Source organism: Dreissena polymorpha, chromosome 10 (genome assembly GCF_020536995.1).
Source record: "Dreissena polymorpha isolate Duluth1 chromosome 10, UMN_Dpol_1.0, whole genome shotgun sequence".
In the NCBI taxonomy this organism is placed as follows: Eukaryota; Metazoa; Mollusca; class Bivalvia; order Myida; family Dreissenidae; genus Dreissena; species Dreissena polymorpha.
In genome coordinates, this window is record NC_068364.1 from 69992497 (window position 1) to 70004791 (window position 12295).

Here is a 12295-nt window from a genome sequence, read left to right on the forward strand (position 1 = left end):
AACAAATAACAATATAAATCCAATGATGATTGTTTGTGGTCTATTAAGTTCATTTAGTTTCCAATATCATCTCCATATGAATATCTTAAGTATATCAAAATAAACACTTCATTAATAATAACATTGCTTTATAACCAGCATGCACATGTTACAATAGAAATTAAAGCACCAAGTACATATAGAAGTACATCAGTATTCGCGAAGTAACAAATCTTGCTATACAAACATATGAATGATCTAATTAACACATTACAAACGATCATTGCAAAAAAGTCTTGGCTGTGGGGGCTTATTATACCAACAAACATATTTAATTGTATTAATACTTCATGAACTAAATTTCAAATAACTATGACGTGCGCACGTCATAGCTATGGCGTGCCCACGTCATAGCTATGACGTGCGCACGTCATAGCTGACCAATCAGAAAAGGTATCAGGTGGCGCGTGCGACCAATGAAATTTGTCGCAATGTCAGCCATTTTGTAACAAGCGATACAGTAGCCTAGTAAAAAAGTTTTACTACTAGTAGGTCTAGTAGTCAGTACATTCATTTTACAAGGTTACGCCATTTACACCCACAATCTTCGGGGATTGAGCCGTAACTATAGTAACTACAAATATAGAGACAGTTAATTCCCTTTGATAAATAACGCCATTTTCAGTACGAAATGGAATAAGAAGTAAGTTCTGTTTTGTTTGTTCCTATTTTATTAACTATAAAAAGAACTTGATTTCTGTATTGTATTAGAAATTAATTGAATTTCTGCTGTTACTGTAATGGTCAGGTGTCTACATTCCGGACGCCGAGGTTTATCAAAATTTGAACGTTTATACTATCAACTTGCCAATAGCGAATCATCACATGCCAAAAAACGTTAAATATCTCCATTAGAATTTGTCCTTTTGACTTTTGTGTATATTTGACAAGACGTAAAAATAAATGCTATTATATCATTTCTGTATTATTATTTTGCCGCAGTACAGTACTGTACACTTCTGATTTTTTTGCAAAAATGACCATTGAAAGTACGAAAATGAAAAAATATTATATGATCACAAAAACTATAAAATAAACAGTTTATAACGCACTCATTTAACCATATTTTAGATTAAAAAAGGTTTCATTGAAAATAAATAAACATTTCTTATGATACAATGATGTACATAAAAGCACTCACCGTAGCCAAGAAAGGATCACTGTTTACAGCATTATCTCCCCTGTCAGATCAACAGTTGGAGCATCTTTTCACAAATTTGTAAAATTGTACATTTATCCAAGGGACACACTATGCAACAATTGTTTTTGATTTGATTATACTTTTTCATGAAATACATGATAGTGACCCCCTATTGGCGAGTTTACTGTACCTGTTATTGGTTGACACCACTCACAAGATTTAGTAACCTTTTGAGCTATGAATTTTTGTGCTGAGTATTTAAGAATATTTCAGATTCTTTGTGCTCTTATATTAAAATTTCTTGTGCATATAATGACATGTCTATATGATCACAGTTTCGTCTCTTGTTAAATGATTAAAATAGCTCTACTTCAATGCAATTATAGCCAACATTCATCAGTGATAAGCATGTAGCGGTCATGTAGGTCATTTTTCACATGTTAATGCAAACTTATTATAGATATCTCTGACAGTTACTGTTGTTCTTACCAAATGAATTAATCGTTCTAGCCAGAGAAGTATGACTTATGTTGATTGGAAAATGGCAATCAAGGCCACAGTATGAGAAATAGCAGTGCTACAAAATGCATTTTTTTCAGACTGGGTTTCAGGTTTAGAAGACAATATTCATGGAGATTTTTAGCTTGACTATTTTATATGAAATATATATATATCCTACTCACCCCGGCTTCGGCTTGAGCGTTGGAATGTTAAGTTTGTGTACCACCTCAAATATTTTCTATGTCCCTTGACATATTGCTTTTGTATTTTGCATACTTTTTTACCAACATGACCCCAATCTTTAAACAAGAGCAGACAACTGTAACAAGCATTTTGTAAGAATTATGGTCCTTTTTCAACTTGGAATATGCGTATTATTGATAAATCTATGTTAAATTTTGAGTACCACCTCAAATATTTTCTATGTCTCTTGACATATTGCTTTCATAATTTGCATACTTCTATACCAACATGACCCCAATCTATAAACAAGAGCAGACAACTGTAACAAGCATTTTGTAAGAATTATGGCCCCTTTTTATGCTTAGAAAATTGAAACTTTGGTAAAGTTTGGTAAAGTAGCAAAGCTATTGCATTCATTCCTGCAACACTTACTAACTATAATAAGGGGACTGTGCAGGCAAAGTTATGTAACTCTGACTGGCATTTTGACAGAATTATGGCCCATTTTATATTTAGAAAATTGAAAATTTGGTTAAGTTTTGTGTTTTGGTCCATTTTTCTTCTGAACTATCATAGCTATTGCTTTCAGAATTGGAACACTTGCTATCTATCTAACTATCATAAAGGGACTGTACAGGAAAAGTTGTTGACTTAGTAACTTTGAATATTTTGCTTAACTTTGTGTTTAGATCCACTTTACTTCTAAAGTATATAGCTCACGCTGGGTATGCGGATACTTAGATAACAGATGGCACTTCGATACCAGATAACAACAAAAGCCACGCGCGAGAGGTCAGTTCATCAGGGTTTTTTTAAGTAATATCATAAAGATTAGTTTTTTTAAGACAAGGCGCATGGTTGAGTTTTAAAATGGTGTATCCTTTTTTATTGCAAAGAAAAACATCACGGAAAAAAGGTTGATTTTCCCCCAAAAAATAGAAAATTCGGTCGCAAAACAGCATAAACTGGATGAACAGTAAACATTTCAACAAAATAAAACTACTTAGAAATATTGCAAGAAATTGTTTGATATTCCAGCATGTAGAGTAATCACTGTGCTTCAAATACTGAAATTTTGATAGTATTTAATGAAATATAAACGAAGATAGAGCATGCTATAATAGGTGGTATTCACGAAGTTGCGGATACTTTGATTCCCGATATAGGGCACTTCGGATAACAGAGACTAATTCAACAAATTGGGCACTCTGATAACCGATTTTTATCTTCTACCTGAAATGCATTTATGTATATTATGGCTATTCTAACCAAACATTTTGAAGCACGAATCAATTTGCACTGTCAAGCCCGACACATTGGGAAGCTATGCATAACGTAATTACATACACATGTAAAATATAACCAATGGCGCTGTTTGTTTTCATAAATTACTTTTAATTTATATAATTAATATTATAAGTGCAAATTTTAAATAAGATTCAAATGCTTTTTTCTGAAGTAATATATTTTAAGTGACGACCGAAAATAATTGTCTAAATAATAAACTAGTTTTTAAGTGGTAAATTGCGATTAAGAGAATTAAAAATACAACGGATCATGTGGATCAACACGACTGTGTTCAATTGAACTTATAGCAGGACGCTAGATAAGGGAAGCAAGGTCTTTAAGCGGCCAATACACCTCATAAAATCCTTTGTAAATGGTGCCCATTAGAATCGCACCATGAAGACGATACTAATGCGTAGCCACAAAATTTATAAGAGATTGGAAAACTCCCTTTATATTGAGCTTTACACTTCTCTTTCCCTTTTATTATCATATTCCAAAGGGATAAGAACATGTTTCAGTAATTCATTTTTAATTTACGTCAGTTACGTCATTTTTATGTATTGTCTGCTTACTATAGCAGTATTCCACAGCGAATTCTGCATTTCATAGAGTGTGTTATATCTGGTAAAAAGTGTTGAGTTATCTGGAATCGAAGTGGCATTGTCTTTTAGATGATCGGTAAAAGAAGTGTCCATGAAAATTTGGCATCTGACTCTTAAAACATTTGAATTTCCTCAAATACATTATTCAACTGAAATTTAACATTAATGGACATATTGATCTTTTATTTTGATTAGTTGGCACGTTCTTGATTTATTTCCAAGTATTTTTATTTTGATGAAATACGTACTGATAATCGAATTCATGACAATTATAGATGAAATTTTATCTCTATTTTATAATCCACTGTTTTTGTCCACAACTTTATTGCTCCGCAATACGTAGTACTATACCATTAATCGACCAAACAATGTTACGTGTCTGAAAACCAAATGCACAGAACATAAATGCAAAAAAGCTGAAGACCTCAACTCTCGCGCGTGGCTTTTGTTGTTATCTGGTAATGAAGTGCAATCTGTTATCAAAGTATCCTCATACCTGGCGTGGAGCTATTGCTTTCAAACTTCAAGTACCTTCTTATTATCATGAGGGTACTGTACCTGGAGAGTTGAATTTGAACTTGTCCTTTGAATTACATTGACTCTCAAGGTCAAATTATTAAATTTTGCTGAAATTGCCATAACTTCTTTATTTATGATCAGATTTGATTCATACTTTGACAAAGCAACACTTAACTGACAAGCCACAATGGACTCCACCCAAACCATAGCCCACGCCCCAGCCCAGAATCCCCCCAAATAAAGTACCACACCCCACATTATACCCTCTCCACCACAACCCCACCACAACTCCCCACATAAAAAGATTTTTTTTTTTAAACATGGTAAAAACATAACAACAAATATATATTTTTAATAATTTATTTTTGAAATACCGTCCAACCATCCCTTTTTATATGCCCGTTTTTTTTCAAAATGGGACGTACTATAGTTTCAGCCTTGGCGGGCGGGCGGCTGCGTCCACAGCAGTGTCCGCTCTCTAATTCAGATAGTTTTCATCTGATCTTCACCAAACTTGGTCAGAAGTTGTATTTAGACAATATCCAGGTCAAGTTGTAATATGGGTCATGCCGGGTCAAAAACTAGGTCACGAGGTCACTTAGTGCATTTCAAGGATTTATCATTTTCAAAAGGGCGTATCTTGTGACAGTTGGCACTCTTGTTTATATATTTATATATAATATTACCTTGACCTTATTGAATATGAACAATTTCCCCATGATGGCTTATGTTATACTGTCAAGCACTTTGAATAGTCGAGCGCCCTGACTTCTGACAGCTCTTGTTAAGTTAGTGTTTACTCATTTATGCTGAAATGTTCACTGCTTCCATGGGACGAAACGGGCAAGAATTTATGTTTGGGTTCCTGGCAAAATCATTCGATAATTAGATATGTTTACAGCGTAAACGTGTAACCTGCTTGTCTGTTGGTAATATCAGAACAATGTGAAGTCTTACTATGACACTCATGGACTTGAAAATTGTATAAATAATAATTTCACATGAATTATTTTAGCTTTTTTTTACTGTACAGGTATTCTTCTCTTCTTTTTTTCAACAAAATATTGTGTTTGAAAATGTACATTGTATATTCTACAGGGATCACTGATGCTGCTTCCTTTCTGAATTTCCCACCAAAAGAAAGGTTTATAAACCAATATTGCAAAAACAGTATTAATCTAAGAACTTTTGAAATTGACAATTATTGTTTGTTGAAAGAGAGCAAGCAGAGTTAACAGTTTCTACAACTATGTGCACAAATTAAAATGATAATGTCCCATTTAAAATACTATTTTCAGCAACCCCTAGGGTGGTAAGCGAAAGTTTACCTCAATGATATCAAGTTATAATATGTAAAATCACAAGTTTCTTTCAACATTTTAGAAACGGTTTCAAAGTGATTTAAAGCTGAACGCAAAGATTTTTTTCCAAACTTTATTAGAAGAAAGTTTGGATGAGAGAAGGAGGAAAAAAACATGGCAATATATATATATTTTAGTGATCAAACATGATCATAGATTTATAATGTATTTTATTTTCAGCAGAATGACTGAAGAACTCAAAGAATCCCTGCATCAAAGAGGCATTGCATCAACTGTTATTCAAAGATTTGTTGACGATAAGGTACATTTGCACCACATTGACTATTTTTGCATAATGCACTAGTCACTTGATTCCATGTTGTCAGTTTTTTCAGTCTGCCATGTGCCATCCATATAAGAAACTAACAAATATTTTTCTCTGAAACCATAAAGCATAACTTTGTATATTTTCTTCTCCAGAACTACAAGGCCTATAAGGCCTAGAGCTTAGATGTCTCTATAACAGATCCTTAGGAATAGAACTTAAATGTTTTTCATAAAGCATTAGTTTTTTGAACTCTAAAAAACCTGTCCCATGGCCGTGCTGGACCATTTATGGTAACCAATTCCCATTTACTTAATAGGTACAATCTGAAGAAAACTTTTCCGGAACTATAGTATGAAAGCAGATATACCTCTTAAATAAATGGCAAAACAATGACCTCAAGGTTCATATTTTAATGTACTTATCAGTTAAAAACTTAACATACATTTTTATATTGTATTTTTTAATCTTCTTTAATCTTCGTTCAGAACTTAAAGACCCAGAGCATATAACATTCTCTAAAGGAACTATACATTTCTCAAAACCTATATCTCAGGGACCTATTGCCCAGGTGAGCAACACTTGGGCTTTAGGTCCCCTTGATTAACATAATTGTTTACATTATAAGGGTCAAGGGAGTTATTGTAGTTATCACAGTTAAATGCAATGGCATTTTTCAAACTTTCCAGATGTTTGTATTTATTAATATTGACAGAATTTAATACATTGTAATTATAAAAAAATTGAAATAAATCACACACTTGCTTTGTGCTTTTGTAGATTGACTGCAGAGTAATTCTTCTTATGGACGAACATACATTACAGACATATTTACCTGCATATGGGGATAGAGTTGCTGTTCATGAAATGGTAATTATATTAAATTAAGTAAATACATTAAAACAGCCATCGTGTTTACAGGCACTGTGTTGAATTTATTTTAAAGTCTCTATTACGCTCAAATTCAACGAAAATTTCGTTAAGTATTTCGTAAAATAAAGATAACCCTTTGCATCCTGGGAAATCTGTCATCTGCTAAAATGTCGTCTGCTGAATTTCTAAAATAAGCATTTTCTTCGAATTTTTTCAAAGAATACTATCAGAATAGCAAACAGTTTGGATCCTGATGAGACGCCACGTTTTGTGGCGTCTTATCTGGATCCAAACTGTTTGCTAAGGCCTTCGAAATTCGGTTCCAGCACTGAAAGAGTTAACACCTAAACAATCAGTGCTCCATATAGCTATAGCCACAATTTCAACGCTAGATGACTTTGTGGTATGATTACATAGATTTTTGTAGATACAAAATGCTCGTTTTTATTTATTTGTGACCACAATTAATTCCATTTGAATTTCCCGCGAATATATATATTCATACGACATACGAACACCATGACTAGATATTGTTGCGGGAAATTAAAATGGAAAACCAACGAGCATTTTGTATCTTAGCAAACATCTTTTTGATCAGACCACATCTGGCGTTGAAATTTCGGCAATTGCCATAAGAAACACTGTTTTTTAATTGGTGGAATTGGTGGAAGTTTATTTTACGAAATATTGTACGAAATTGTCATTGATTTTGATTAGTAATGTTACTTTAACCTGTAGATATTTAATATCCAAGAATAATACTGGTGTCTGTACGCTGACAAAGAGAGCAGGTAAACTGAAGATCAACAATGGCCAAGATGTAAGTTGTATTTACAACAGCTAGCATGATCAAATAAAGCGATTTACTCTTGAGCATCCAGCAACACAGTAAAAGCACTTTTGCATCATACATTAATTGAAATTCATATTTTTAGTTTAATAACAAGAGAACAATGAATAATTAAAAGTAATTATTGTAACATAAGCGTAGGGTCATCTGTGGAAATGTATTTTATCTGGATATGCAAGAAAACTACGCTTATGGTAATATTTATACTTTAGTATTTGCAGTAAGGAATATGGTTAAGATTGGAAATGTAGTCAATTATCAGCAAGTTGTCACCCATATATGACGCAATCATATTGGAGCATGTTGAGTCAACATTTGGAATTGGAAACATTAAATTAGACCCAAGTTGTTGAACCTCAAATTTTATAACCAACAAAAAAGAAGTCTTGCCAACGAATTAAAGTTTTATAAATATTAGGGAGGAAGGCTAACAAAGATGTACTATTTTTACAATATATTGTATTTTTCAGTTGGAGAAAATCACCGACGTTCAGAAAAGGGATCAGTTCTTTGCAAAGTTCGGGGACTGGCTGGCTGACAGGGGGATCAACCCTTATAGAATGGCCGTGGTGGACAAGGGGTCCATGAAGGAGATGGTTATAAAGTACCACGTCTTTTATAGGTAACTAGATTCTGCCAGTTTTTTACATATCAACTCTAGCTTCTCATATAAAAGAAAAACGTGTTTACAAAAGGGGATAAAATATAAAATTTCTGCAAAATCTACAAATATGATGAGAAACATTTGAAAAGCAAAATGCACTGTACTGGAAATGAAACTGTAAGTTTATATATAGGAATAAACTCAAATTCTGCTGTGATTAAAGTGATTTTATGTACACACTTTACCAGGTTCTCTTGGTATAGATGATTTTAGGTGCTTGTCATGTCTTTTCCTTTAAAATAATAACTATAGGGAATTTTTAACAAAAAACACTAACTATTCATTTTCTATGAACACTTGCAAATGTTGACTTTTTTCAAATTTTCTAAATTCAGACCAAATCTGTAAGCGAAAAGCTCAATCAAGGCTTCACAACAGTCAGCTTACTTAAATGGCTTTTAAGCACACATGCCATAGATTTAAAGAAAAAACAATATCAAAAATAAACATATGATGAAAAACAACATTTAAATAAGAAAAATTAAGGATTATTAAAACCCAAGCGAACAAGAATATCAAAAGCCTAGATTACAAGGTAAAATCCCATGTGCAATATATATAACAAACTTGTCTAAGAATCTATGTGATAACTGTTACAAATCAAACAACATATTTATTTCTAACGTTGATTTACATAAAGAAGTGAAACTCCAGAAGCTGAAGCAGCATTGCATTATATCAAAATACATAAAACTTGTACAAACAAATTAATAGCAAAAACTGTTTGTTTTAATTACAGAACATCATCCCAGATTGCCCAATTTCAGGATGGCATGGATGACGTATGCGGCATGTGGGGGATGGTAACAAAACATGCCAGTGTATTCCAACCGCTGTTTTGCAATCTTCCTAAACCTCTGATGAATCAGGAGATGGACAGAATCATTCGGTGTGATTTCAGTGAACTCGGATCTAATGCCAGGACGTCTGAAGATGAGACTGTCTATGCATGGGAGCTCTTTTTGCAGGACATTGAAGGTTTGCTTTTTTATTGGTGTTAAAGTCAATTATCAATAGCATTTACTGATACACAGGCGCGCAGTTTGATTAAACATTCTTTCATATCTACATGCAAAACAAGTGCCATGGAACCATCGTTTTCAGAATCAGTTGAAACACATTTAATAATAAACATACCCCTTTTCAGCATCTATTTTGACATTATTTTCATATGTGCCTCCAGTTTATTGAGGTGTAATAGATTTTTCTTTGTTCGCCTGTCAGTAAATGTTATCTCTTCATAGCTTCAAAAGTATTTGGCACTGAGTCGCCAAAATTTACAGGGTTTTTTATGTGTAGTATCACAGCTAGAATTTTGCATTTACTTTGGATCAGCTATTGTTGCTGAACAAAAATGCTTTATAATTCTTGTCAAACCGTCAATGCTATAGATAAGATTGTGCAATTGCAATATTGACGTGTTTTTTTTAATTCTAAGATATGTTGTGAAACAATTAAGTCAGTAAAAATATTTCATGTTATGACATTTAGTTTCATTAGTATTTTACAAAGTATACATGTTTCCAAATGAAATTAAAAACAGATTTGAAAACTGAATTTCACGTTGGTTTGAAAGGTCTGGATAATTTAAAATAATGTTAAGTTAAAAAAGACTGATATATTCACATTAATGACACTTTTTTTGAAAATCTTTCATAAGCATAGTTATTTTAAGTGCATAAAAGGGATGCCCGAGCTAAATTAAAAGTTAATCTGATTATATCTGCTGATGTGATGGTTTATGTTTTGGTGCCGTTTTAAGACAGAAAAAGTATACAAATAAAAATGTTTGCCTTCATTAACAACCCTAATAAAGGATTATCTGGCGGTGAGAGACAGTGAATGTGAACAATGTAAAAACATACGGCTGTTTAGAACTAGTTATATAATGTTAAAATGCATATTGCAAGCCTTGATAAATATTTAACACATAACAATTTATAATTCAGATGGAATTGCTGTCGTTCATTTCCGGAGCGGCCAACATTCCCCCCTATGGCTTTCAAAAGCCGATTGAGATACATTTCTATATGCAAGAAGACGGAGTGACCCGTCTTCCATATGCATCGACATGTTCTCTGGACTTGTGGCTGCCAACAGGACAGACACCTGAGAGCTTATCTACCCTTCTATTGAAGAGTGTTAATGAGTCGATGGGATTTTTTAAAATATGAAAATTTCTATAAAAAAAGGTTAAACTACAAAAAACATACTCTGATTCTTTTTATGCCTCCTGAACCTATGTTCTGGGGGCATATTAAAATCGCACCGTTTGTAAGTCCGTCCGGATTAGTTTCCACTCAATAAATGAAGTAGTTTTCATCTGATCTTTACCAAACTTGGTCAGAAGTTGTATCTAGTTGATTTCAAGGCCAAGTTCGAAGAAGGGTATGGACATATTTCTTGTTTTATTATTATTTACATTTTTTATGCACACATTCACATGTATGTATGTATGTTTTAAGATTCTCACTAAAGTGAGACCATTTTGGTGGATTTGTCCGAACTTGTGTGTTGGGGGCATGCATGTTAAATTGATAAATTATTGGTTATTTACTAGATGACAATTGAGGCTTTCTTTAATGTGAGTGCATACAGAAAATCATTAAAAAAACAATAATTTTTCTGTTTAAGGAAAAAAACATGAGATATTATCACAGCCAGTTTATGGTCTTGTAAAAGCTTTTACATTAATTTTGTTTATACTGTGACAATTTGTTCTTGTTTTGTATAGTTTGTGTTTTTTTTTATCAAAGTCAATAACTTAAGCACTCTTAAAGATATTAAAATTAAATTAGGAATAGTTTGTCACCGTCATAAAATTAATTGATTTAAGTTATAATCCTTGACTATAAAATGATTCAGTTATTCCCCTTACAAAATAAAGAAAAATAAATCTCTAGTTTTTTCAAAGACACGGATTTTTTAAATAACAAATTTTGTTGTTCCTAATCTTCCTGATGGCCAAGTCCCTTTTGGCTTTGCATATGTACGGTTTAATTATTGCTGTTTTCAGTCAACAAAGAAGTGTGTCAAGTACATGACTGCGCTCTGACCCTATAATTGTTTCAGAATTAATGTTAAGTTGGCTTATGTTTGTACTTAAATCTAATTGGATAAAATTAGTTATTTAGTTCATGTTTAAGTATGTGATTCCGTCTGTGATTTATTGTTATAAAAAATAAAAATCTTTTTAAAAAAGCAAATAGTCTTAAATTATCACTGCCCAATGAACTTAGAATGTGGATTCAGAATAGGTCAAATTTCTACATATCTGTTGTCATGCTTCTTAATGTCCATTGCTGGAATTCAGTGTTGCCAATGATCTGTTCATTTTAATATAACATTTTTCATTGAAAACAAGAGTTTGTTAGATCCCGAAGTGTCTCATCTGAAGCCACTGAATCTTGGTTAGCGTATTCACTTGCATGACTCCTTTGTAATCTCGTAAATAATAGGAACCAAGATCGGCGAAGCTCTGAGCAGCCTCCTAATTATGTGTGTATTTCGAAGTTTATGAGGTCCTCCCGCGCCTGAGGCAGCTTTATGTGAGGACCCGGAGTGTGTCCCAGCACTCCTACTTACTTTGCTCAATAGACGCAAGAAAGTTGGGACGAGTTTTTGAATTATAGCTGCAGTGTCTTGCTATTTAGTGGTTACTGAAAGATTTTCAATTTTTGATGTGGTTTTGTATCGGGGTGGGGGGAGCCGGAGTGCCCGGAGGAAACCCCACCTGTCCGGTATGGTGACCACCAACCAAACTCACATTCTTCCGGGAACGGAGAATGAACGGGTTAGTTTAGAAGCGCGTGTACCGGACAATCCAATACTGTTTAGTACATCTTAACACGCATACTTGTGCAACATTTTGTTAAACATGGAAGCGTAACGACTTTAAATTTGAAGAAATTAGCATCAATTAGTAGTGCTTTGATATATTTTCACGGATGCAATGTGATACTGTTATGTTAAGAATTGAGAAAACATCAAACACGCGCTACACGTGC

General features: G+C 33.2%; 1 protein-coding gene across 3 annotated transcripts; it reads left to right on the forward strand.

Annotated features, from left to right (window-relative positions):
* The first annotated feature begins 482 nt into the window (after nt 1-482).
* LOC127849345 (uncharacterized) lies at nt 483-11494 on the forward strand. 3 transcript variants are annotated; one of them, XM_052382077.1, is made up of 6 exons: nt 483-682; nt 5817-5898; nt 6682-6771; nt 8095-8246; nt 9028-9266; nt 10238-11494. In XM_052382077.1, exons 2-6 carry the CDS (start codon nt 5821-5823, stop codon nt 10303-10305), a joined length of 627 nt encoding a protein of 208 aa, XP_052238037.1. In that variant the 5' UTR covers nt 483-682; nt 5817-5820; the 3' UTR covers nt 10306-11494. The 3 variants fall into 3 exon arrangements, with proteins under 3 accessions (XP_052238037.1, XP_052238038.1, XP_052238036.1); XM_052382078.1 differs by having other exon boundaries at nt 5820-5898; XM_052382076.1 differs by lacking the exon at nt 483-682 and adding an exon at nt 2326-2656.
* Nucleotides 11495-12295: the final 801 nt, after the last annotated feature.

What these genes read in the sequence shown, in the direction of transcription:
- LOC127849345 (XM_052382076.1), top strand. Translation starts at nt 2,613, where the DNA reads ATGGCACTTCGATACCAGATAACAACAAAAGCCACGCGCGAGAG. An exon ending in AAAGATTTGTTGACGATAAG is followed by an intron (nt 5,899 to 6,681) that starts GTACATTTGCAC and finishes GTGCTTTTGTAG; the next exon opens with ATTGACTGCAGAGTAATTCT. An exon ending in AAGTACCACGTCTTTTATAG is followed by an intron (nt 8,247 to 9,027) that starts GTAACTAGATTC and finishes TTTTAATTACAG; the next exon opens with AACATCATCCCAGATTGCCC.